Source organism: Ceratotherium simum, chromosome 1 (assembly GCF_057802395.1).
Source record: "Ceratotherium simum simum isolate JZ-2026a chromosome 1, ASM5780239v1, whole genome shotgun sequence".
In the NCBI taxonomy this organism is placed as follows: domain Eukaryota; kingdom Metazoa; phylum Chordata; class Mammalia; order Perissodactyla; family Rhinocerotidae; genus Ceratotherium; species Ceratotherium simum.
In genome coordinates, this window is record NC_141900.1 from 7,136,734 (window position 1) to 7,164,401 (window position 27,668).

General features: G+C 45.2%; 1 protein-coding gene and 1 non-coding gene across 7 annotated transcripts in view; both read right to left on the reverse strand.

Moving 5' to 3' along the window:
- COBL (cordon-bleu WH2 repeat protein) overlaps positions 1-27,668 on the reverse strand; it is a 286,849-nt gene that overhangs the window by 25,748 nt on the left and 233,433 nt on the right. For all 6 annotated transcript variants that reach the window (XM_087433415.1, XM_087433307.1, XM_087433242.1 and 3 more), the window contains 5 exons: positions 18,167-18,476; positions 6,377-6,474; positions 3,323-5,181; positions 2,309-2,428; positions 1,313-1,567 (listed from right to left, as the gene is read on the reverse strand). In XM_087433415.1, coding sequence (XP_087289541.1) covers positions 1,313-1,567; positions 2,309-2,428; positions 3,323-5,181; positions 6,377-6,474; positions 18,167-18,476 — 2,642 coding nt within the window. The remainder of the gene's footprint in view (positions 1-1,312; positions 1,568-2,308; positions 2,429-3,322; positions 5,182-6,376; positions 6,475-18,166; positions 18,477-27,668) is intronic.
- Positions 7,490-7,596, reverse strand: LOC147918126 (U6 spliceosomal RNA). The gene has a single exon (XR_015553497.1). It is a non-coding gene; the product is annotated as a U6 spliceosomal RNA (small nuclear RNA).

The following is a 27,668-nucleotide window of genomic DNA, read 5'->3' on the forward strand; positions in this document are numbered from 1 at the left end:
TCGGAAGGAGAGAGTGGGAAATTTCCACTCCATTGCCATTGGGTTAAGAGTTTATTTTCTCTTTCCAGCACCCTGAGTGGGGCTGTGTTTAGTGATAATGGCCAGCATCCTTGCTACATGATATCTTGGGTCCCTACAGAGGGCCACGTGCACACAGCCATGGACGCCTCGCTCTCACACTGGGACAAGCTCTGGGGGTTGACAGAGAGCTGTGACAGTGGCACCCGGGGAGCTTGGAAAGCCATGGAGCTCCTAGTCAGTGGGTGTTCAGGCCATCCTGAACAGAGTACCACCGCTGGGCATCTCTGGGCTTCAGGGAGGACTGGCTTTCACAGCCACGCTGCCTGTGAGGGGTGTGGGCCTCCGCCCCTCTCCTCTGCTGCCAAAGGCTCCTGGTGGGAAACAGGAGAGCACTCTGCCCTTTCAGCAGCGCCAGCAACCCTACATGACAGTGGCCCACCTCGTCTCGTGGGCTACCTGCTCTCCCACAGACCATGCAGCAGAGAGGGTACCTGCTTACAATACTTTCTGTGCCTGAACGGACCCCTGTCGTCTGAGTCCAAGTTCCTCAGATTTTCTGAGCCTTGTTTACTTCGTATAAAAAATGAAGATAATCTTAGTACTGACCTCTTCAGGTGCATGTGAAAACATATGTTTAGGATCTGGAAATAATCTCTCAGAAAATACCTACCACTAGCCTCCCTATTATTAGCATAACTCCCCAACCCACAGAAATGGGCAGGAATAGAGGATCAATCCAGTTACAGAATCACTTTGGAGTTGAAACAGATCTCAAAAGCTGTCCGGCCCTAGAGTCCTTTTAATTCGAGAACCCTTTCGCGGGGGCCCAGATTCCATGCTTTCAGGGACCAAGCAGGGTATAACCACACAGACCAGCATAGGGCCAAACAGAGATAGAAACTGCGGAGAACCAGAAAGTGTGAGCTCTGCCTAAGAGAGTTCAAAGGGAATAATTTTCAAACATTACGCTAGCAAAAAGAAAGAGAGAGAATGAGATCATGCCGGCAGCCTCCATCCAGGCTGAGGCCTGAGTGCGGCGTGTGCTCCACAGGACACATCACACACTCCTGTCCAGCCTGTCCCTGGACCAGAGTCAGCGGTGGGGGACGGAAATGCGCTCAGGGGTTTGAGGTGTGGTGGGGACCTCCCCTATGCCCCCAGGAGCTGGTCTGGGGGCTGACTTCCCCAGCCAGCTGAGTCAATGTGCTAAGGGACACAGCACTGTCGGCCACCCCTCACCCTCCCACAGGCGGCATCCCAGCACGAGTGCTCACACACAGTCCCTCGTCACCTTTCTCAATCTCGCAGCCCCCGTGCCAGAGCGGATGGCATCCATCAAGGCCTGCCTGGCATCCACTGGGTTGTTGAGGGGGCCTGAGCTGGACCTGGACGCTGTCCTGGACGTGGAGGGAGCCTGGGTGGCCGGAGGGGGTGGGGGTGGCAGGGGTTGAATGCCAAGGTCTTCCAGCCCCTGGGGTTCCGACCCGTGTGCAGACAGTGCAGCGTCGCGGACGCTCTGGAGCTCCTCCGAGGCGAAGGACGTCACCTAGCAACGAGAGGGTTAAACAGCCACGTCCGCAGAGCTCCCTCTGGGCGAGCTGCGCACAGCTGACTATGTCACCCTTCAACAAGCCCAGGAGGTGTGTCTGCTCACTGTCCCCTGCTCCCCCGGCGGCCAGCACCGACTGCAGGGAGCAGGGCTGGCAGACGCGCCTTACTGAGAACTCTCAGATCTCCTACTCGTCTTGGCAGGTGAGGACAGACCCGGAGGCCACACACCACTCTGAAGAATCGTTGGGGAGGACACACACTCCACGCAGGTGGGCCTGTGAAAGCCAGATGACAGGGGCCTGCCCCTAAACTCAAGCCCATGTTGGCTCCTCAGGTTGTGCCAAACCAGTGCTCGAGTATGCGGCAACTTCCTTCCCAGAGGCGAGAGGCTGCTTACTCCTAGCTGCCCAGTGATCTGAGTCCTGAAGCCACGCTGGGCATCCACGACATTTGGGAAAGTGCTCAGTGTTAGGTGTGCTGGTGGGAGTTACACGTTCAGGAAGTGGAGGGAGAGTCTCTGGAAGCTCTCGCCTCTCCTGTGCAGTGGCTGTCCTCGCCTCTTGGAGCTGGGCACCACCCCTCAACGCCTCTCCCAGGGGTTGCGTTGGCCACTCCGATGATGGCTTAGCATCTGATTAGAAAATCTGAGGGTTGCCCTGGCTTTTGCAGCATCTACCTGGGTCACTGGGGGAGCAGGCGTGTGAAGCCATCCTGCCATGGAATGCCCTTCTCTTACCTTCCGCAGGTTGCAGGCTCCTCTGTGCCCACGGATGGCTGCCAGCAGAGCTGAGTGCTGGCTCTCTGCCTCCGTGTAGGATGGTTTCTTTGGCCCTCCCTCTGAGCTGTGTTCTGCAGTCTAGAACATTTAATAGGGTCAACATATTTCACACAGAAGATGGAGGAATGCTAACTGTAAGGCAGCACAAAAAAAAAATCCCATCATAACAGCTGAGGCCTATAGGATCAATTTTATAGTCCCTAGCTGTTAAAATGTAGATATAAAAATCAAAGGTTATGTATTTGGGGCAGCATCAGATGACTGCCTGTTAATGTCATATCACTCCTGTTATTGGTCCCAGCTTTCCAAAGCTAATAGGTGCTTTTAAGTCCTGCAGACCTGGATGAAAGTCCTGGGTCCCCACCAGCTAGTGTGACCTTGGGCTAGGTCACCTGACCTCACTCTGCCTCAGTTTCCTCATCTGCAAAATGGAGGAAATAGTTCCTAATCATCAGTGTTGGTGTAGCAATTAAATAAGATAATGCTCGTAATGTGTTAAATGCCTAGATAAGGGGGATGAGGGGTCATAAAATTGTCCCTGTTATTGAAGAATGACAGTATGCCATTGCTAGACACGCAGGCATATGGGGAGGGGTAGCCCGGCCTGCCTCTTCATCTACCCACCACACTGCTCAAGGCCCAGTTATGGATGACCCACCTCTGCTCTCCACTCCCCTAGACGTAGGAAGGGACTAGTTATTGGCGACCTCTTTCCGCAGGGCAGTCAGGGGCCTACAGGCAGTGTGGACAAGCCCAAACCCATCAGTTTTAGTCTCCTCAGTGGTTCTATTCAGACACTCCACAGGCAGTGAGACAGAAATCCTGGCAAAAATTAACCTGAGTGTCCGCCCTCATTCTCATCCTTGCCCTCCCCCTCCTCCAATGCCATCGGAGAATCTACGTCCGAGCACCTAAGCTGACAGGTGTGGAAGGTGTGCCTATGCCCTAGAGGCAGGTGCCTGCCGTGATCACCTTGCGAAGGCTGTCCTTCCCTCCTGCCGAGTGGATGGCTTCCATCAGGGCGCTGTGCAGGGACGTGTCTTTTGGTGCTGGCCTCTGGACAACAGGTCTGAATTTCTTCTTTGGGCCAAAGATGCTGGGTGGCAGTGTACCATCGGTTTCATGTACATCTGTGCATAACAAACTGGGCTTCTCCTCCCGTTCTAGGGGCTCCCGTCCAGCATGGCCATTTGTGCCAGACACTCTCGGAGAGTGAGGAGGCTCACTGTGGATGGGGACCCATCTGGAGCCATTTACCAGGGCCCTGTCAGGAGTCTGATCATCTCCTGAGCGTGGACGCAGGGGATTTGTACTGTCTGGCGGGCATTTGGGGTCAGATGCTGAGCTGGTCCTGTGGTTACTTGTGCTTTGTTTTCCACTGGAGCCACAGCTCTGTCCCACAGAAACATGATCCCTCTGGGGAGTTGTGATTGGAGGAACATAGGAACGTCTGGGGATGCCAGTAGGACAGTCTTGAGTAGACAACTTTCCACAGGGGCTGCTGACCTGCCCTTTGGGATGGGCTCCTTCCACTGATTCTTGCCCATCATTACGAACCTGTGTCTCTGAGTATGGGCTGGGGGTGGTACCATCTTTCATAGTGGGAGGTTGTCCAGTTAGCCCTGGCGCTCTGCCTTCATGGGTCTTCTGGGCACCATCATGCTTCCTCACCATGTTGGTGCGGGCTTTTGGGGTCCCTATCCGCTTGGCAATGGCAGAGGCCACATAGTGACTGGATGTTCTTCTCTGAGGCTTGAGAAATGGGATATCTGTGGTGTTAGCTGCTGGCACTTTCATGTGACAAGTGACTGCAGAGGGTGGCCGGCTCTTCCCCTCCTCTAGACGTCTCCCATCTTCTTGGTGGGCAGACTGCTGCTGGGGTGATGTCACTTTGGAGTCTGGAAAGGTGGGTTCTGCTCTGAGTCTGCTTTCTTGATGTGGTATTTTCACTGGCATGGTGGGGCTGGGGGTCCTCTTGGCCGAGCACTCTGTGGGCTGGCCAGAGTGCTTTTCCATAGAGTTGGACCTCCAGAATTCTTTGACTTTTCCAATGGGTTGGCTTTCTGTTTCAAGCGTGGATGACAGAACTATGGTCCTGCCCCCATTGGCATGGGGATTCACCAGATTCCCTAGCTCATCAATCTTAATGGCTCCTGTTGAGAGCGATACTCCTCTGTCGTAACACCTCATCTCTGATTTTGGAGGGACAATTTTATATGTTGTGAGGCCGTATTTAAGTCCATAACTTCCTCCTGCATTTTGACCTCGTTGATGCCAGGACAGCGGTGCCGAGACATCATTTTTATCATTGCGCTCCTTTTCCTTCATTGGCTGTGAATTCACTCTCTTGATGGCCCGTGTCTCCCCACTGTGAGCAGAGCTATGCACCTCGCCTCTCTCCTTTGCGTTTAAGTCATGTGTGGGAAGCTTCGAAGCAGACGTTGCCTTGGGCTCCATTTTATTTGGATTCACATCTTTACAGGTGTCGGACCAGGCTGATTTGATTTCTTTTCCAATGTCCTGGGAAGGAGCAGATGACTCAGGTACTTCTGCCCCCTTCTTTCCATGTTGCTGGCTGTGCTCAGCCTGATACGGTGGCAGGTGGGCTCCCCTGCTGGTTACACTCCCCTTGTCAAAAGAACCAGCATTGTTGTTTCTATTGGCAAACAACCCCGCATCGACAGGATCATCTAACACTTCCCCTATGAACGTTACTGGGATTGCGTCTGCATCACTGTCAGCGATGATGGCATCTCGTTTGCAGCCACTAGACACACCATTTATGGAGTTGGTTAGAGAGCTGGTGTCGGTTTCATAACTATCTTCCATTCCTGCAAAGAAGTACAAACACAGGTCACAGACTGGCACCGCTAGTCCGATTCCCACGCCAATTACTTGGTGTAAGGACACCAGGACTTTGATTCCCCTGAGGTTACTTTTGTGTAAGTTACTTACATACACTTTAAGTGTCATTTCAGTTTGTAATCTATATATCCTCGGGCCAGAGGCACAACTTTCATGACTCACAGAGGAGCTGCTTGCTGACGCATGATGTCTCAAGGCAAGGTATTCTGGTACAACGTTTTGCCAACATCCTTCGCTTAAAAGGTAGCTCTCTAAATCCAAGCCCTCTGGAAAGAGTCAGCACAGAACATGAAGGTGATCTGAGCTCAACCTTCATCTTGTTCTTGTTCACCAGAAGCACCACAAAACATATGGGGCAACTGTCCTCACGTTAAGTTCCTAAGAGGCAGATAACTAAGTCCTGGGCACCTCAGAATTAGCCCTGAAAGATGTAGTGGGTCACGCGGGCAGAGCCCAAGGACACCGTATGGATGACTTAGATTGTGCAGGTCTGTCAGGCACATTTCCTGAGGACAGAAACCTGAAAAGTGAGTCAGACAAAACTAGTGATCAGCTCTGTAGTCTGTTTCCTTCCTGCTGTTTTGTTTTAAGGCACGGCCAATATCTAATTTCTAGTTTATTTTCACCGTGTGCCTTTGTTGGAAAGATTCCCTGCTTGTCTATTGAGATGATGTGCGTCTGCTTTGGCCTTACAGTAGTACTTCCTCAGATACATCCACAGAAGAGCAGTCCAGGGGATGCTCCACAACACAACGTTCTGCCCTTCCAGAGACATGTCACATGTCGGCAAGCAAAGGGCTGCAAGTCTCAGTAAAGAAACTTGTTTATCTGTGTGTCACCCAGTCTTTCTCTACCTCATTTGGGTACTGCAGAATTTTTATTTTGTTACTACTTGGTAATGTGAAAAATGAGTATTATTCAAAGCAGGTTTTAAGCAGCTGTTGAGACTTTTCCATAGCACTGCACGGCAGCCCCGATGAAAGGCAGTCCACGGGAGCCGAGCTCCCCGCATACGCGCCCCTCTGATCCAGGCTTTCTTCAAACTGCGATCCTCCTGCAGACCTCTTCCTCATAGTTACACAGTGTGGTCAGACAAAAATATCTTTCAGAGTCTCCTGCCACACGGTGTAATGTCAAAGTAGTAGGGAGAGTACTTCTTACCTTCCAGATCTTCATCAAGCTCTGCAAGGGTTTTCTGGAACTGTCCAGTAACAAATAGGTCTTCATCATTATTTGAGGCTATAACCGCTTTTTCAGTTCTAGGGAAGACCAAAGAGAAAGGAAGAACATTCATACCTCTTATTATTAACTTAATTTATTCCTTTCTAGAAATATCTGAGAAAGGTACAATTCATATTCAAAGTCATGTAGTTCCATACTTATTGGATCACCATCATCCCTGGAGCTACTGAGATATAGATGGAGTATGTGTGTGTGCATATGTGTGTGGTGTGTGTGGTGTGTGTGGCCCCAAAGGGTCAGCAAAACCCAAACCAGACACAGCTCCCTTCATTCTGCAGTCTGAAGTCCAAGCTTTAATGAGCATCCTCATGCCGCTGCATGAAGACAAGCTGACATGCAAACAGGATTTGCTTGCATATCTGCTGTAATAAAGCATTCATTTGCACATGGCACCTGCCTCTGGATAGTAACAAGGAGTTAGGCCATCTGGATGCCAAGTTTGCAAATGCACATAGTGGCCAGGGGCTAGTCCCTGTCACCCCACTAGCTCCTGCACAACCAGGTTGTTCCTAAGCACTACGGGGAGGTCTCCCTCAGGTCCTTCAAGGCTCTGGTGATGGAGGCTGCATGCTCTGATGTAGAGGCGTTGCCGGGCTCACAGCTTCCATCGTGCTCACCCTAGTGGGGTGACATACGGTCCAATATGGCCCTTTTCCAAACTTTTACTTTGGCTTAATTTGAACGCTAGGCAATGATGGAGGGGACAAGGGCTTGGAGGGCCCAATTATGCCACCCGCAGAGTTAAGCTTCCTGGGCTCTTTTACAGGGAATATAAAAAGCATGACAATGACAAAAATGACAGCAAAAATTATCAGCAGTGACAGTAACAACAGCTCCCACTCCTGGCAACTCCCCAAGGCCTCCTCTGTGACCCAACATGAGGCAGCACCTAACAGCACAGGCCCCTGCCTTCCCTCTGTGCCACATGCAGCCTACACATGCCAGGCCCCGCACAGATCTCTTTTGCACAGATTATCTTATTATCATGCTCACAATTTACAAGGCAGGTAGCGTTGTTATTGCCTTTTTTTTTTAAATATGGAATGCTTCACGAATTTGTGTGTCATCTTTGTGCAGGGGCCATGCTAATCTTCTCTGTATCATTCCAATTTTAGTATATGTGCTGCCGAAGCGAGCACTGTTATTGCCTTTTTACAGATCGGAAACTATGTGTCGAGCAACTAACAGACCTGCCTAGGTCACATGGGCTCCTAAGCCGGGGGAGGACTGGCCATGTCTGGTGTCCAGAGGCACAATGTGGGCCCTGCTACCCAGAGGTCCAGGAAGACGTCAATCTGCCTGCTCAGGAGAGCCGGATCTTGCCTTATTTGCGTCACTGGGACAACAGCATCCACGAGACAACTGCTGCCAAAACAATTTGAAAATGCTCTTTGCAAGGGCTCTTGTCTCTGTTTTCTCACTGTGCCGAGAATAGAGACATGTGCACAGCAATTGTCTATCTTCAGTGAAAGCTGAAGGTCTTGTCCGCTGATTGTTAAAATTGAGGACTGATGTCCATCATTGCTAATCAGGTCCAGATAATGATGCATGAAATATGCTTTGCACAATCCTCACTTATGTGGCAGAGTTTGTATTCTCATAAATGAGTCTTTCTTACTTGGTGACTATGTTCTTTTGGGAGCCAGGCAGTGGCTTCCAGATTAGTCTCAGCTAATGTCCTCTGACAGGCCAGACAAAGGGGGTTGGTTGGGGATGTGTGAGCATGTGGACCAATTACTAGGGACCACAGAGGCACAGTTTGCCTTTTCTGTTGCTTTTGCCTTGGGCTTTAATTATTTGAATGCATTTTATTGAAGTTGTGTTTTTCCTCTTTCATGGGATGTGATGGCTTAAATAAACGTAATTTAAATATTTAATAAAGTATATGGCAGAGAAAAAATGGACATTGCTATACAAAATAGTATTTGAAACAGAAAACCAAGCACTTTTTAAATGCTGGCTCTGAGTTTAACATGCATAAAGCCGAGTGAAACAAAATCAAATCTACACTTTTACTTAAAGCATTTGCCTTTACTTCAAAGTATGCAAAATCACATCACTCTATGAGAACAGAATGATATTAATAAGAATTAAAAGCTAATAAGAAAAATATTCCATTGATGCTATCATCTTACAAATGTTAAACTAGAGAAAAGAATCATTGCCGGCTGAGGAAAACGCACTGAATTTGAGACACTCACACTTATGGCTACCAGTTTTAACTGGAAAGCAAAATGGAAATGGACATCAAGAAACAAAAAGGTCACTTTAACTTCGTAAGAACTTTGGTTCATTAGTCTCTCTTTTAATGATTTACTTTAAGAAAATGATCCGATAGAAGGAAAAATATAAACACAACGTTTATCGCATTCATGGGAAGATCTCCAAAACATCCAGCAGGAGGGAGGTAGCCAAATCCTTGCACATTGATTTCAAAGGGCATTAAAATTAGTCAATACGATGATCAGAAATACGGATTAATGCTTACACCAGCATGTTATGTGAAGAAATCAAGAAATATAATTATATACAGGATGATCAAAAAATAACACATGCCTATGGACAGGGTGGGATAGAAATCTAGACAACCGACAACCACCTCCAACCAATGGGATTTGTTGAAACGGATGAATTACAGTGAATATTTTATCCTTTTAAAAAAGTTTTTTAGAATTATGCTCATTTTGGTAGAAAGAGCTTGAGTGATAAAACAACTGTTTTTTTTAACATTTTTTTTTTTGTGAGGAAGATCAGCGCCGAGCTAACATCCATGCTAATCCTCCTCTTTTTGCTGAGGAAGACTAGCTCTGAGCTAACATCCATTGCCAATCCTCCTTTTTTTTTCCCCCAAAGCCCCAGTAGATAGTTGTATGTCATAGTTGCACAGCCTTCTAGTTGCTGTATGTGGGATGCGGCCTCAGCATGGCCAGAGAAGCGGTGTGTTGGTGCGCGACTGGGATCCCGAACCGGGGCCGCCAGTAGCGGAGCGCGCGCACTTAACTGCTAAGCCACTGGGCCGGCCCTAAAACAATTTTTTAAATGGGAAAAATTTAAAATAACCCTTTGGTCCTCTAATGAACATAATTCTTTGTGCAAAGTAGTTTACATTTTTGTTTACAATTTTATTTTGTGACTGAGTGCCTAAGGATCCCAGCGTGTAGTTATCAGCCTGACAACCATAAGCAAGGTGGCTGCGGCAAGACCTGAATGTCAGCCCTTCGCCATCTTCCTCCCACTCAGGCTCGGACTGGAGCCTCCAGAGAAGAAGCAACAGTAGCCAAGCCACAGGGGCTCAGGGCTTCTGAGCTGGTTTCCCCGCCCCTCTCCAGTCCAAGCCCTCTTGCTGAAGTCTGGGGACCCTACACTTAGTCCTATTCCCTCCTACCTGATTCTACTTTCCTACCCAGCCCCTTTCCTCCATCTGCCTCATGTACACCTCACAGTGCCCCAGAAGCTCAGTTCCAGGATCTGCTGACACATCCCTATCCCACCTCTGTCCTGGCCTTGCTCTGTGATGCTCCAACATGGGCCTGGATCCTTGGGCCCTGCTTGCCCAAGGAAGAGAGTGGACACATGACAGGAGCCACCAGCCTTGGAGGGTGGGAGGGTCTGCCCAGGGCAGCCCAGTCCTGGGCTGGTGTTTCTCCGAGGCTGCTGAGCCCCCAAGATCTCTAGGGAGGGGAGAGGTGGGGCCTGCAGACCATTTTGCTTCTGCCGCTGGCTCTTCTTTTGAGGCAATGCAGGCGCCATGTGCTCTGTGCCCTGGGCTTCTGCGTGAATGAATTAGCTGGCAAAAACCAAAGCCAGTGGCACTGAATCTATTTTGCTTTCCAATATAAAAATCTCAGGAGGGAGAGATTCAGTGATGTTTGCTTTTCTTTCCTCACCCACCCCATCTACCTCTCCCCCATGGTTACTAAAGGGTTATAACTATTCCTCTCTCCCTGTAAAAGCCAGTGTGAAGCACTTTGTCCCTGGGCTTGGAGGGCAGCCTTCTGTGGGCTTAGTAGAAGAGCCCAAGCATGTGCCCCTGAAGAGTCGATAGTTGGCAAGAAGCATCAGCCTCTTTTTAGCTTAAAGTAAACGTACACAGATGTTTCTCTCCCAAGTAGCATTCCCCACCTCCCCAACCTACACCCCAGTCTTTAGGTATGTTTCTTACTGACAGTTTATTTTGGCTTAAGACCAAGAAAATAAAGTACAAGCAAACATAGTACAGACATTTGATACCAGGCTGCACACATTGCATAAACATTACCAGCAGCATTTTCTCACACGGAGTGTGATTTTGCAGACAACACGATAACGTTTAGGCCACTGCTGCATACACTATAAGGGAGAAAGCACAGCACTGGCGAGTTTCAAACCAGAGCTTGCCCAGGAAGTAGAACTGCCTCCCAGGCCTGCTCCTCATTGGCGGGAGTGGAGGGGGCGGGACAGTGAGGGCAGCAGGGCGGGTGTCCTCAGTGGGTGCTGGCCTGGTGGCCTCAGAACTCACTTGCAAATGAGAGCTAGGAGCAGTCATGTCAAATCAGCACCAGGAAAAATAGGTGATTTTGGTTTTTTGTTTTCATTTTATATGAGAAACAAAAAAAAGAGCATGGGCTGATTCCAACCCATTCTGGCATATGAGGTCTTTTTTCTATTTGATGTGGCTAGAAGAGTTTCTTTAAGTAATTTATCCAAAGGCAAAATTATGGAAAAAAAAAAAAGTTTGAGAAGAAAAAAGATATCCCTTTCAGGTAGCAATTGAATTTGCTAATGACAAACCAAACCAACCCATGTGATTTCAAAACAATTACTTGATAACCAAAGGCAAGAAGCCTGGGAAAATATACAGTTGATGACAGGCATACACGTTTAACTTCCTCATTCCATTTACAGAGGTTCCCTTATTGACAAAGCCTCAGAGTTCTAGAACAACAGTGTCCAATAGAAATGTAATATGAGCCACATATGTGATTTTAAATCTTCTTGTGGTAACATTAAAAAAGTTAAAAAGAAGTAGGTAAGGTTAATTTAAATACCTTATTTAACTTTCATTAGTATATTTTAACCCAATATTTAACCTAAATTATTTTCATCATTTCTATATAGAATATAAAATTATTTCTTTTCATGCTAAATTTGGACTATGTTTTACAGTTACAGCACATCTCCATTTGGGGCAGCCACGTGGCAAGTGCTCAGTAGCAAAATGTGGCTAATGGCTACTGTACTGAACAGTGTAGTTCTCCAAGGTCTTAAATGTTTTTTAAATGCTCCATTGTAAATGTAGTTACAAAGTTTCACGGTTCTAGAAGTGTTTTTTAAATGCTCCATTGTAAATATAGTTACAAAGTTTCACAGTTCTAGAAGGTGTTATATGTTTCTAAATGTTCTTGTGGTCACAAAATTCCTATAGTTACAAAGTTTAAGGGTCCAGATGGTATAAAATGTTTCTAAATGCTCCCATGGGTCCAAAGTTCCTATAGTTACAAAGTTCCAGGGTTCTGGATGGTATACAATGTTTCTAAACGCTCTTGTGGTCACAGCATTTTCAACATTACAAAGTTCCAGGTCTCCAGAGGTTGCGTATGGTCTAGTGGAAAGCCAGGAATTGAGTCCCTTTCCAGCCCCTCCACTAGTCACCTGTGCATTCTTAGTTCTATAAACTGACTTGAAACCATAAGCCCTGCAGGGAACCGCACAGCTTCTCACTTCTACAGCAATCATGTCCACCACTCACTGAGAAGTGAGGCTGAGAAGGAACTTAGGGATTGCCAGGCAGAGGGTGGGAGGGCAGCGGGCAATTCAAGGAGGTTCCCTTCACTTGGAGAAGCTACATTTCCTGTCTTTTGAGGCTCTGCCCATGATTTCAGTGTGGTCTTACTGTTCAAAAACAGAACCTGAAACCCACTTATCCAATCTCTCTCATTTACTCCTCATAGCATCCTTGCAGAACTGATGTTCCTAAAAGGGACCCAGAACAGAAAGTGTCACAATATGTATATGTATACAGATAGATAAGTTGCCTGATTACAGCAAGATTGCCTTTGGGATTCAAGAGTTTAGAAATAATGCTAGTTCTACTGTGACTTCTCCCTAAATAGGTAGGAGGAAACAGTCCTCTCTGTCTCTCTCCCCCTATCTAGCTACAGGCAAATATATATATGTATGTGTATATATACGTGCCTGATTACGTATATATACACACACACACACACACACACACACATATATATATATATATATAGTTTCTTTTCAAACAAAGATGTTATAAACAGTTTAAGGAGGCAGATGATCAGAGCCAGATACAGGTTATAAGGATTCCCAGCAAATTAAATTTCTATCCTACCCCAGGCAATTGTAAGTAACAACAACAACAATAATAATAACACTAGCTATCCTCTTTATGAAGGCTGGCAATATGCCAGGTACTATTCTAAGGAGGAGGTACTGCATATCTCGATTGTACTGACAAGGTAATTGAAGAGAGTGGTCAAGTCACTGGCCCAAGGGCACACAGTTTCCAGCAAGGGACAGGTATGACCGCAGGCAGTCTGACCATGAACTTTTTACTCTTTACATCAAGTTGTTCTTTAGGCATTAGGAATGTTGGCCTGGGCCATATACAAAGGAAAGATGCATCTGAGACGAGATCTTTAAGCAAATGTAGGTATGAGTGACACACCTCTTGCCCAGGGAACAGCGGGCATGAGGCCACTCCCAGGTGTCCCCACAATGAAGGGGCAATCACTACATGTGCATTTCTGTTGTTGGTGTGCTTTGGTGAATTCTTCCTTAAGGACCTTATTTACAGGCTGTACTAAGTTTAGAGGAAGACTCTGGGAATCTGATGTCCCACTTACAAGTTTGAGTTGAGGGCATAGACTTACTTTGCAATAAAAAAGTATCATTGAATCCAATCAAATGACTTGACGGAAAATACATCATTTTAAGATCTCAGCACACAAAACATATTCCAATTATTATCAAGCATTCATACTTAACTCTTTTTAGAAGACTGATATTTATTCTTGAGACTCTTCAATTCAAAAATCTTGGCTCCAAGGGCCTTAGATGGAGCACAGCCAGTGTTGCCATTGATGAAGCAGAAGCTGCAGCAGCAAGGAGTGTGGCCTCTAAATCAACTGCTTGGAACGGAGTCATGAACTTGGCCAGTGGACTGAACAGTTTAAGAAGGATGCTTTCAGTTGAGGCCAACCTGCCTGGCTCTCCTTAGACAGGCAACAGGAGCTCTGGAGGAAAGAGTACTTGCCTCCAATTTGTCAAACTGGAACCCCAGGCCATCCTAGCCAAAGAAGTCAAAATGGCTTTGCTATCTGCAGGGTGCAGAGAAGGAGAAAAACCCAAGCAACCTAGAACTTAACTTGGTAGACATTACAAAGTTGGGTCTTCTCAGGTCACAAAGGGTCTTACACTATTTCCAACAGTGCTCAATGAATACTTGAGTAACAGAGGGGTGGCAATAGGACAGGGAACTCTGGCAAAGTTGAAAACCATGAACACTCCTTCTTTCACGGGGGACTGGCCCCACAGTAGAGAGTCTGCAAACTGAGGGTGTATGAGACTGACGGGGACAGCTTCACAACCTACCACAATCTATTCCCTGCCTGGAGACCCAGCCTTGCCAGTCGTGGCAAAGGGTAACCTCTGCTTTGCCTGAGCCTCTAAGGCCTGGCATTCAGAGGATGGAGCGGTCTCACTGTCGTAGCCGGGCCCTGGATCATCACCATTTGCCACGCAGGAAAAACACCCTTTCTGGGAACACAAATGGTCGCTTATGATTAGCTGCAGAAACTAGGTGTCAGAATCATACAGGGCAGAGCCAGGAGGCTGGATTCAGGGACCAACAATAAGCACCGAGATCAGGGGTCCTGAACCCTTCCAGTGGCCTCCCTTTATAAAGGTGATCTTGGCACACACATTTCAGGGGCATATGAAGAGAACTGCTACAGGTTGAGTGAGGCACCATGCCAGGCCTTCTTTCGTCTGGCTCAGCCTCCCCTGGGAGGGTGGGATGTCAGAAAATATGTTGTTCGTTACTGTTTCTCTTAATTACTGGTGTTCTTCCCTGAACATGAGTGCTCCCGTATTGGGTTCCAATACGAGTCTTCTGTCCAGGTGGCTGAGGTCAAGGCCACACCTCTGTGATCAGTGGTGGGTTCTGCTCTCACATAATTTCAGCTTGATTCTGGGCTGCCAACCCCAACACAGGGTCTCATCTCCCTGAAGTTGACCACTGGCCAGTCTGGACACCTGAAATTGGCCTGCTCCACTGTGGCTCCCCTGAGTTTGGGAGACTTGATCTCTGGTCAGCCCATGCAGTCTGGCCCAACCCCATCCTGCCCCTTCTGGCCTTCACCGCCTTTTTGCTGTGCAGGCTCTCAATGCCTTTTGCTGAGGACAGGACCACAGAGCACATCACTGGAATGCACGATGTTCATCAAGAGAGGAGCAGTCTCTATATCCATGTAACTGAGATGTGTATTTGTAAATGCTTTAAGCGTGACGGTGTGGAAGAGTGAGGACATAGAACAGCATTTCCCAAAGAGTGCTCAAAAGAGCATCATTCTAAAGGACGCTAAGAGTCAGTACAGAAGGGAAAATTTAAACAGGTTTCTTTGCTATAGAATTTGTAAGAGACTTTAATATTTCACTAAGAAGAAGATATAATGACTTCCCAAACTTATTTGTGAAGAGATATTTTTCAAGAGATATATCACAGGAAATACTTGAGTAACTGCAATGATATTCCAAAGTTGGAAAATCAGTGAGCAGAGGAGGAAGGCCAGGCGCCTTCAATCCTCAGTAGAGGGGACATCTGGAAATAGGCCATACCTGGCATGCAGATGTGTTTAGTTTGGCTCTGAATGTTTGAATTGGTTGCCAACGTTTAAAATTTGGAAGATCTCACATAAAAATCAAGATTTCTGGCTTCTCTTCAAAAACCAGCCACACTGGACTGTAATCCCTCAGGGAAACAGTTGCACGGAGGGAGCAGGGCTGCTCTTTAGAGAAAATTTGTGCTTTCTACTGCTTTTGTGGCCTCTGAATTTGCAACTCCAGCTTTATCCTAGGCACTGCTCATAAGTAAGCCTGAACTGTATTGAAAACCATGCATTTGACATTAGCATGTGATGTATCACGCTGAAGTCTCTGAGAATGTCTAATTTGTCAGTAGAGATAACTCCTGTAAAAAAAAAACAAAGTTCATTCCATGAAAAATCACGGGCAGAGAGTTGATCCCAACTCTGGGGCAAATACTGGAAGAACATAGACAGGGCTGATGGGCTCAGAGGTCATCTTCATCCTCACTTGACTGCCGAGCTGACCAAAGCCCAGAGAAGGCAGGTGACCTGCCAAGAAAATTCACAGTGCTCTGTTTTCTACACTAACAGGAGTACTTTTGACAACGGATCCTACTTCACAGCTATACAACATGTACCATGCCATGCGCACCAGGATTCATGGGCTCACCACCCCTCTGACAGGTAGGTGGGACTATCTGTGCATGCATGAGCAAAATATAAGGTTTGGCAATGTTAGGTCGACTCTTAAAAGCCAAGCAACTAGTTAGTAGTGGTAGGATCCCACAGGTGGGCCTGCCGGTTCCAGAGCCCCGCTCCCCACTATGCTCCTCTCAGACTCAGTGGTACCTCAGGGATGAGGGGAGAAAAACATGCCCTGCTCCCGGTTTGGATGAAGCATGAGGTTCCAAAGACTCCCTGATTATCCTGGCTGTGGCCACAGACAACACCAACTCTCGTATCTGGATAGAAATCAGCAAGATTTTACATCAGGGGCCAACACCAGCAAAGCAAACTAGGACTCCTACACCAGCTTTCCTGGGGGCACAGAGTTAAAACGTCCGATTACTTTCAGCTGTAGTGCTCGGTGTAGATCTGCGCGCAAACCAACAGAACACACCTGGAGATTACTGTAGAAAGCCATTTTTCTTTATGTCAAATAGACTAGGAAGGAAATGCTGTAATGTTTCTCTGCTCTCATAGATGCTAACGGCATAGACCAACCTCAGCTAAACGCATCTTGTGTGGGGCGGAGCAGAAACGGACCAATCGCCAGCCTCTAATTTCCTGTCTAATGAAATGTGAACTTGGCATTGGAATTGTCCTTAAGATTGAGGAGCTACACTTTATAAGAGAGTGTTTATAACAACATGGGGAAATGCTTGTGATAAACTGTTAGGTAAAAACAAATAAAATAAAAATACTATGGACACTACAATTAGATCAATCAGATAAAGATTTGTGTGTTCATATGGACAAAGCAGGAACAAAATGTGAAAAATACAAAAGAATTCATTCATTTTGGTGATAGACTTATGAATTATTTTTTTTATCATTCTACTCTATTTGTATTAATGTTCTCATTTCTACTAATGTCACCATTGTGTAACTGGTGCTTAAAATTACGTAAAAGGTGAAAAAAAAATTGATGGGCTCCAGAAAACTAACCTGCCTTTCTATATAAGAATGAAGAAAGGAATTATGACAGGGTGGTGCTGGTGCAGAGATGGACAAATAGACCAGTCCTATTGAAAAGAGTGTGGAAACAGACCAGTGCATACACAGAAACCTGATGGAGGACCACAACGGAACTAGGAGTCAGTGGGAAAAACAGGTTTCTTCTTCACACCACACTCAAAAATAAACCCCAGGTAGTTGAGAAGCCTAAATGTGAGAAAATAATACTAAACTTTTACAGGAAATTCAGACAATCTTTAGTCCCTCAGGGTATGGTAAGGGTCTCTTAAATATGCAGAGATCATATACATTTGGAAGAGAAAGGATGGATTCAACAATATTAAACTTAAAAAGCAATTTTTATACAACAAAAGAAAACAAAGTTAAATTTAAGCCACAGACTTAGAGACTCTCCGTGTGCCAATAACTGACAAAAGAGAAATGAATAATTTTTTAAGATGTAACATCCCAAAGTTTAAAAAGGGAAAAGTTTATGAAAAGGCAATTTGTAGAAGAGGAAAATCAAATTGATAATACACATATGGCAAGATGCTCATCCTCTAACCAGAGAACTGTAAATTAAAGGCACATCATATGCCATTTGACACCTGTATGACTAGCAAAACTTAAGAAGTCTACTAATTCCAGAGATGGGTATAGATGTGGCATGACAAGCCATTATAGACCACTGGGGGGCGTTACACCAGACAATCATCTTGGAGAGCAATTTGTCAATATTCCATAAAGTTGAGGATGAGTTTTTTTGAAGGTCTAATAATTTTTCTTCTAGAAAACTCTCTGTGTGTAAATAGAGACATCTGTATAACTTGCTCATTTTTTCCAGTGGTGAAAAGCCTGAACAACCAAAGTGTCCATTAATTTAAAAAATGGATAAATAAACTAACGACATGTATTATCATAGATAAATCTTGAAAACATGATGCTGAGTGAAAAAGTATACTAAGAGTATGGTACCATTTACATAAAGGGTAAAAACAAGACAATATTATGTATTATTTATAAACACCTGCATATCTAGAAAGAGCATGAAGACATGATTGTGGACAACAAACCCCCACATCAGGGTGTGGTGACTTCTGTGGAGGGCGCCTTGCACAGGGTAGACTCTTCATGAATATCTGTTGGGTCACCATGACAAAAGACTTCCCTCCTTTGAGACTAGGATGGGACCTCCCTTTCCAGCTGTCTCGTGACTCACCTTGGCTGCCAGTTCCCAGAGATGTTCCTCTCCCCCGAGGGGCTCTTCTGGGGACCCAGTTCTGGGGTTCCAGCTAGGTCCTGGTCACTGCAGTCTTCCTGGTCTGTGGCCCACTTATCTTTGAACTTCATGCTGTCATGTTGGAAATCCAGAGAGATGATGTCTGAGGGGGAACTCATCACTCCTGAGTCCTCAGTTGTGTCCTCAGACGCAAAACAGCTGCTGACAGAAACAGTCTCCTCGGCGTCTGGCAGCACTGGTGGGACCCCGTCCACGCTGCCGGGACTGCTGGGCCCCAGGGGCAGGCTCACTGGACAAAACACGGCAAGGACAGGTCAGCCAACGCTTCAGTTCCTACACTGCCGGACAAGAGCAAAACCAACTGCCTGACTCCCTTGAAATGTGGAATTTGAGGTGTAGGAACAAAGGGGGATCCAGTCAAACACAACAGCTGCCTCCAGAAATGCGGTAACTTGGATGGAGCCGTATGCATATGTGTGATTGAGAGCAAAATTCTCCCTCAAAAGTCAGCGTATTATGAATCAGCCTTTTGAATTTTTATCCAGTATGTGCCTATGGGCAAACACTTTTAAAAATTCAGACTAATGACATGGTGAATGCAGTTGTTTCTAGTCTGATCTTTGGTTTAATTGAAGTAGTTTTTAACTGAGTTCCTTTAAAAAATAGGGGTTTTAAAAATATACGCAAACTTAGAAATAAATAATACTACTCGGGAACTTCTGACAAATATTCCATAGGAAGATCTGAAATTCAGCCTAAAATATTAATGACACTCTTCGTCAGCATCTGGCTCTTCCTTCATTTTTATACATGAGACAGTACATTTTGGTTTAAATAAGAGATGATCTTGGAAGAGAACCTTCAGGAAAAATTAAGAATCACAACAAAAGTATCCTTGGTTGAGGTCACCTGGCCCCCGAGCACTAAATGTGCTTTTCTGCGGCAGCAGCAGTGACACGCACAGAGCTGCGACTCGCTCTCAAGGCCTGAGTGCCATCACACTCAAAGTTAATGATGGGGACACTGCAGCCATCAGGCACAGGCATCCAGCTTCCTGGAGATACATTACCACTAAGTAGAGTGAGATTACTGTTTCTCTCTCACTGAACTTCTGGGTTTTCTAAGACTACGGAGAGCCCTACGTGTGGAGAAGAAACTTCTCACTGTGCTAAGCGGGGAGGACAGGAGCACACAACTCTGAGCCAGCTGGATACCAGAGTTGTTTTATTTTAAATTTAATGGAGAAATAGGTTTTAAACTTTAAGACACCTCAGGCAGGACACATGATGTAAGCCCTGTTCACGGTGGCCCAGGAAATAAGGTCTGTGTTGTGTTGTAGTTTCAGTGTACTTTGTTTTAAAATCATTCCTTCAATAAATGAATAAATGCCTAAAATGAGTAAACACCATGGACACGCCGAGTACACACTCCCCATGATCATGCACTGAAGTGACAGCGTCATCGCACTCAACATCGCTGTCATTGTAACTGGACAGCAGACTAGCAACATAGAATTAACAAAACCAAGAGAGCACCAAGGAGCAATTTCCTTCAGGTGTTGGTTTATATGGGGTTCCAAGCTCAAATAAACTCAACAAAAGAACCAAAATGTAAGAAAAACAGACATTTCACAAAAGAGCTCCCAAGTAAAGAACAGAACACAAAGGAGGAATTGTTTCGAGAAGCGTAAATGCACAAGGCAATATATCTGAATGCAGTGAATGCTTTTAAACAATGACCTCTTTCTTCTAGCTTTCTTCCTGGCTTTTGTTGCAAGACTCTTAATTAGAGGGCAAATATGGAGAAGAAACAGTGCCTACGGATTAATACAACCGAAACCTTTTCTGCTAATGGTTTGCTGATAAGCTGTCACACCTTGGACGGTCGCCGCGGCTCTGTCCACGCAGCCTGGGCCTCGGCCCTCAGATGTCATTCCATGGAGCCAGACCCGACTGCCGACTCCACTCAGCGCTGCTCCACTGCACAGCCGGCAACAGCAGCCCAGGCAGCTGCGCCAGACCCGTTTCCTGCCTTCCCTTTTGTCACTGTCACTGAACAAGTAGGTCAATCAAACTAACACTTTTCCTTCTGCCTATGTAGTATATAAACAGCAGGACACAGCGAAAAAGCATGCAGGTTTCAGGTCACAGAGGCCTGGATTCAAATTCTAGCAGAGCAGCTGGCTGACTGCCTGGGGCAGGTGTCTGGACCGTGCCCTCTGTCTCAGTTTCGTCTGGACTGCGGCAAGGACTGAATGTGATGCCAGTCCACAGTGCAATGCCCATGGCATGCCTCCACTGCTGGGTGGGTGCCAGGATGGAAGGGCCCTGTGACTGGACCTGAGGACACAGATTTCCAGTCCAAGAGTCTCGGCTCTCTGGAGACTCAGTTCATGAGGGGACAGACACGTACACAAGGACCCACAATGCCATATGTAATGCCAACTCTAGGTGTGTTTGTATAGGTAGAGTGGGGCTGGCTGGTCAGAGGGAGGTGTCAGCACACGGTAGGTACTGAATAAGTGCTTGGTCGAGCCCTGCTCCCTCTCTCACCACTCCAGCAGGTGTCAATAAGTGTGAAGTAACCTCGAGAGATCTGCTCCCCAAAGTAGAACTCTCACCTGGCCCCCAGTGGAGACATTAGGACCACCTGTGGCGACGAGGTTTTCCTGGCTCACACATGTGCTGGGAACTCAGAATGCATCAATGGTGGAGGGGGCACTTCAAGCCCACCCGCCCCCACTCCCTTTCTATCCAGGTATAAGATCAAGAATGCTTCTCTGGGCTTGCTTTATATCCCTCAGAAATTTTGAGGTAAAAACAAGAATTTGAGAGTCACTGCTCTAAATTAAGCCAACTGCAAACCCTAAGTCAACAAGGTGTGAGAAGTCTGTGTTCAGTGTGTACGTGTTAAACCATTTTGAAAATGTACAATGAAGAGTGCTATTACCAGAGCTCCCCTCTTGTCCAGGCGAGTCCTCCATTTCTCATGGATAACCTTCCCTAGGGCCCAGGTTACACCGTCCTCAAACCCATGTGACAGGTGTTCAGCGAGGGCCCACCCCGCACCTGCAGCAGAGGCCAGGGAGCCGGTGCTGGGCAGGAGCAGGTAGGGAGGGCTGCTCTCACAGAGCTAACCTGAGTGTAGTGAGGGCGGTCACACAGGAAGGGGCGGGACAACTGCAATGCCCGAGGGACAAGGAACTCGAGGGCAACGCCATCAGCAACAGGCGGTGGGTGAGGGCCAGGGAGGACAGGAGAAAGGATGGAGGGATGCCTGCACCCAGCTCAGAATGCAGGGCGGGGGTGCTGCAAGCCAAGACCTGTGTGGACAACTCCTGGAAACTCTTCTGGGGGAGCTGTCAAAGGAGATAGGAACGAATATTCCTGCGAGGCTCCCAACCTGGTTGGTAGTCAGTTTTCATTTCTTTCTGCAGTCAGCTCTGTCAGGCTGAGAATCCTTTGCTTGGAATCACACATCCCCATCTCATTCACCCTGCTTCCACCTCCACTTATTATCTTTTCTCCTTTTGGCTGGTTCCTATTATAACCCCAGGAGCTATAACATGTTTTGACAATTTCTGAATGAGACAATGGTGCAGGAGACTTTTCTTTTCTTTACCAATTCTAAACAGAAGTCCAAAACATAAAAGGAAAACTTGAAGCTGCTTTGGTTGTCATGAGATTAGAGGCCCAGGTCCTGCCCTCTGGATCCTTCTGTGTACCTGCCTCCTAACCTCACTATAGCCCTTGAGGGTCTCCATGAAGCCAGTGGTTGAGGGACGCCAGCCTGAAATCCAGGGGCAGCAGGAGAGGGACTGAAAGGAAGAGATGAATCCCACAATCTGCTCCAAGGTCTGCTCTGAACTTGGAACAATCCTTCCCCTTTCTGTAAAGTAAGGTGAAATTATCAGCTCTAGAATCCCTTCTACCTAGAATTCTACCATTTTTTGAAATTCTAAGTCAAAATATAGGATGTAAACATTCTTTTGTCAATTGACTGGTGACTAATTATGAATCTTAAAAGGAATACCACACTGCCTTTATCTTTTCTGCTATTTTCTGTTGGCCCTACAAGTGTGAGTCATTATTTTTGAATTAATTAAGGCACTGGCAATTTGCTCTTCTCTTAAGGTGTGAACAAGCTTTTTGAACTAAAAAGTTATTATTGTAGGATTTTTGCAAATGTGAAAAACATACTTAATTTTTCTTTGGCAGAAGCCTACTATAAATTCATGATTAAAGTCTCTTCCAAATGAATAGCCACAGAGCCTAAGTGAGGAATACTAACCCTTCCATTGTCCTCCAATAAATTATATAATCCCATGGTTCAAATGCCATTATATCTAAATGAGAGCTTTGGAAAATTCTCTAGCTCAAGTATAAAAAAGAAAATGCTAACTTAAGGCTACTAATCTCTCAAGTTGAACATAATCATTTTCAGTTCAGTACTGGTTCCCCTGAGTTTTTCTTTTACAAAGTCCCCTTCCCAAAATTTCAAAGTGCTAAATACAAATATCTTCCAAGTACTTTTGTAATGGATTCATTTTTTTTTGTTACTTTATTAAATGCAAATGCAAGATGTTGTATCCTATGATATTGTTTATTTGCTGGTCATGACGAAAGGAGATTTCTCAAGAGTCAGTTTCACCATGTTGATACAGCCCACAGAAAATGTCTCAAAGAAAGACAAAATACTTCCTCATCCCACACTGAGGCTATGAGGCCATTCCCAGCCAACAGGCGATGCTCATCCTTCATCTCAACCTACCTTGATTTAGTTCCCTACGTTCCAGGCACTGGGAATAAAAGGAGAGATAAGGAGCTACTGGTAAAGGGCTCCTGAACTGGTGCTGCAAACTGACAGGACGTGTGTCAATAACTTTTTCATATACACCCGCAAATAATTCTGAACAACCACGTACCCCCTTACATTTTTAATTGACGTCTGAAAATTTCCAACACGAGTTCAGTTAGTTGCACCAGATACAATATCTACTGTGTTGTAAATATTAACACTTTAAAAATAAACCTGTTTCATCATTTTAAAAAAATGTAACCAAAGGAATCAGAATATGATGGTATTTGGATGCCCAGACCTCTCCGCATAAAAAGGAGCGAGCAGGGGCCGGCTCCATGGCGTAGTGGTTAAGTGCGCGTGCTCCACTGCCGGCGGCCCAGGTTCGGATCCCGGGTGCGCACCGACATACGGCGTCCCACATATAGCAACTAAGAAGGATGTGCAACTATGACATACAACTATCTACTGGGGCTTTGGGGAGAAAAAGGGCAAAAAGAGGAGAAGGATTGGCAATAGATGTTAGTTCAGGGCCAGTCTTCCTCAGCAAAAAAAAAAGAGGAGGATTGGCAGGGATGTTAGCTCAGGGCTGATCTTCCCCCCCCCCACACACACACAAAAAAACAGGAGTGAGCAAGTTCTCCTTTCAACAGGCCAAGTTTTAAAGCATGCTCTTCTTTCTGGGACTTGTTTCCTTTCTACCACCCCACAGGATCTCATCCTTATTGAGTGTACTTTATGGTTGAGAGTTCTTGTATTGATCAAACTTCTTTGTATAAAATAAGTATATAAATTAAAATTTAACTTTTATTTCCTCTCACCATAACACGGTAGTGTTTTTTTTTCTATACCCAGTAGTTATCATTGTGATAAATAATAGGAAATAGCCAATAAAAATGTATAAATATTTTAGAAATTTAGACATTTGTTAAATAAAAAGGTAAAATGTCACTGGAGATGCATCTCATAATGAGCTGGATGAAGTTTTTTCAATTACTTCCTTAAAAATGACTGGACTGCATGTTGCTAAAATGAGGCAGGTTTTGGCATAAATGCAGCTCATGGTTTTCCTTCTTAGCAATATTAAGCACCAGGAAGCCTTGTTCACAATGGTAAGTAGAGGTGAATTAAGAGTTTTGTTATAATGGCATCACTCCAGTTTTTGAAACTTTTCCTCTGTTATGTATCACTTAATTGATCTGTCACAAAATTTATGTTTAATGATCTATTAACTGACAACTCAGTTAGATTATTTGTCAATTTGGTTGGAAAGAAAACTTGGAAGCCACCTGATATTCAAAAGGATTTGCTGCCAAGTCATTTGATTTATTTACCTGCTCAACACTATGCCAGGAATTCCATTTGTCCTTTTGTCAGGCATCAGGAATAAGGTCTGTCCATGTGAGGGAACTGCATCCTAGTGAGATTCCTCCTAGCTGAGAGCTACGCCTGTCTTTTGTGAGGGAGGAGAAGGGCCTTCCTAAACATGGAGTTGGGGGGGCACTAGCACTGATGCTGCCCACAGGTGAGTTTTCAGGCACCTCAGTTTTAGCAACGAATACCTATGGAGGTACAACATCTGGAAATGGATTCCCTTGGCAAGTCTTGGTGTTCTCCTAGGAGAATGCGTGCCCCAGCTCAAACCCGCCAACATACACAATACAGTTCAGTCAGTGTAAGAGCTGGGGTGGGCAGCATACGGAGAATGCCACAGGAAAACAGAAGCGGGGTCATTTCTTCTAACTAGAGGAGGTGGGAAAGTGACCGCTGAACGGGTCTTGGCACAAGAATGGTTTTGGCAGGTGGAGAAGGACAGTCAGATCAAAGAATGGTCAAAATGACAGAAACACGAGGCTGAACAGGAAACGTCAGATATTGTCGAGTGGGTGGACTCCATAGTGTCTCGTATGGTGTGTGTGATCACATCTGTGTGTGTGCACACACGTGTGCAAATGTTCAGGAGCAGGGGTGGAGAGCTTGGGTTTAGCTCAGCCTTCAAGAGGCCCTCTGTGACCAGCAGCACAGGCTTCTGTCCTGACTCCTGGCCCCATCCCGGCTGCCCTCTTCTCCTCGCAATGATTCCTCAGGTCGTCTCCTCAGGTTTACGTATTCATTCCTCTTCAAATGACAGCCTCTGTAGCTGGATGGGCACTGTTTAATATTTTATGATAGTGTTCTTGTCCAAAAGTCCCATAGACCGGGGCCCCTCAAAAATACTGCATAATGAAGATGCCAGTACAGTCAGTTCAGTATACAGCATTCTTTCTCTCTCTCTCTCTATATATATATCTATAGTATTTTTTCAAGAAGGCAAGATAATGAAGACTTTCAAAGAGTTTATGGATCTAAAATAGACCTAGAGTCTCTTAAGAGCCAAGTAATGTCGTCTTGGTATCAATCAACCCATCTTTCTCCAAAGCCTGAAGCATAACTCTGATCCCAGAATCCTCACGTGCCTATTAGAGACTCTGGGCAGAGAAAATCCCAATTTTTACCACTGTAAAACAAGGCTGTGTTCCAAGTACTTTCTTTTACAGATATATATAGGAAACAGCTGCTGCTGTTGTCCTCCAGCACTCCCTCTCTCCCTGTTTGTGCTAAAAGAATTCCTCCTTCCTGCAGCTAACTTAAGTCTCAACATCTGCCCCGAACTGCCCCTGGCAGAGGGTGGGCATAAGACGAAGCATAGCCTGGCCAATCTGAACCATGGACACAACGATAGGTCCAAAGATGGGCACATGTCCTAAGCTGGATCAATCAGGGCCTGTCTCCTGACCTTCCTGCCAGAGCTACTGGGAAAGTGGTCTCATGGGGCTGGAACCAATGCAGAGGGGGAGTCTGGATAAATGGCAGCCATTTGGAGTAGCACGTGGAGACAGCTTGTCCATGGGATGGAGACGAACACAGTGCTTGGGCTGGTGCACTCAGCCACAATCGTAAGAATTCATCTCTTGGAATTCCTAGTTATGTGAGCCACCCACTCCCCTGCAAAAAACCATTTTTCTTAACTAGTTCAAGACATGTTTCTGTCTCTTGGAACTAAAGAGTCTTGTCTAATAAATGTCTAAATGGCCCTAATTTTTTCAAAATATACGTATATAATATTAAATATCATAATGTAAAATATATTTAATATAAATATAAAATATATTAATACATTTATAAATATATCTAAATATTAACATAGTTAATATAATATATACATATAATTATAAATATAATATATAAATTATATGATTATAGATATAAAATATATATATTTTTTACATTATGTTGTTTCCATTATACGAACTTTTATTTTAACAAACATTTTTATTAAACGTGACAGCTGCATATCATATGTTTCCCCTTCCTAGATTTATTTTTCATTATTTGGATTACACATTTGAGTAATTATATTTTCAGAATAATCTAGGTTAGGATCTAGTTTACTCTCTAAGCTTTCTTGTGTCTGAAGGTTGTCTTCATTTAATCCTTGACTATGAGTACAGCTAAACTGAAGTAAGATTCAGATCAAAATCCTTCCTCCTGGAGACTGTATTCTCAGCTCCACCGTTTTTCAGCATCCTGCCTCACAGATCAGAACCCACACACCAGCATGATTCTTTCCAACTATATATAGTCTTACCCTAGAAGCTAGGAAGATTTTCTTCTTTATCTGTGGATATCAAAAATTTCACCAAAATTTCTAAATGTGTATGTCTCTAAGAACGGAAATTTAATTTCCAAGGATTTTTGGATGTTCTTTTATTCATTTATTTTTCAATAATAGCCTGCTCTTGTTTTATATATGTTGCTAATCTATTAAAATTTTCTGAAGCAATGACCCAAACTATTTATTTTAAAGTTCTGTTCTATTTCCTAAACTAACTCTACTTCCTTGGAGTTAGTTTCTCTGATCAGTTTGTCGTCCCTCTTTCACGCATTACAAAAATGTTTAGTGATTCTTGATTGGTTTTCATGTGTTTAAATGAGGGGTCAGTAAGGGTAGGGAGTGGATTTCTTTTGCACATGTGAACATCACTGTTTCCTTAGGATAGAACAGAAAGCCTTACAGCAGACTGGGCTGCACAGAGTTCCCCGGGGCAGAGGGAAGTCGCTTTCTGGGGAGGACTCCATTCAGGTGGGCCGGCCAGTTTCTCTCAGCAGCTACAATGCTGACTTTGGTTAATGGTCCTTTGACTCAGTTCAGCCATCTTGAAACTGCACTGTTTCATGTGCCTCTTTTAGCAAATAGCTAAACAGGATTCCTCCCCCATGCTGATGTCATGGCTTTAAGAGTAGCCTAAAATATTAGACCATGGGTAATTACTATCAGATAGTACAGTTCAACACTGATATTTAAAAACCACATAATGGTAGTTGGGTTTTGACATTTTGCAATGCTCAAGTGGATAATATTTACCTGCCTCCTTATTTAGTCCCATTCCCCCTGCAGTGTGGATATCGTTATTCCTATTTGGCAAACTATAAAAGAAGCCCCAGCCAACAAACTATTTCATCAATCCCTGAGTGTATGTGTTACAGAAATATACTCTGCCAGGCCCATAAATGGGGCAAGTCCATTCAAAATCACACAAAATCATGTCTTAGCCGAGAGTCAAATTAAGGTTCTTTCACCAAGAAAATGTTAAATGAATCTTACTGAGAATATCTACATTTAAACTTTTCTAAACCAAAAGAT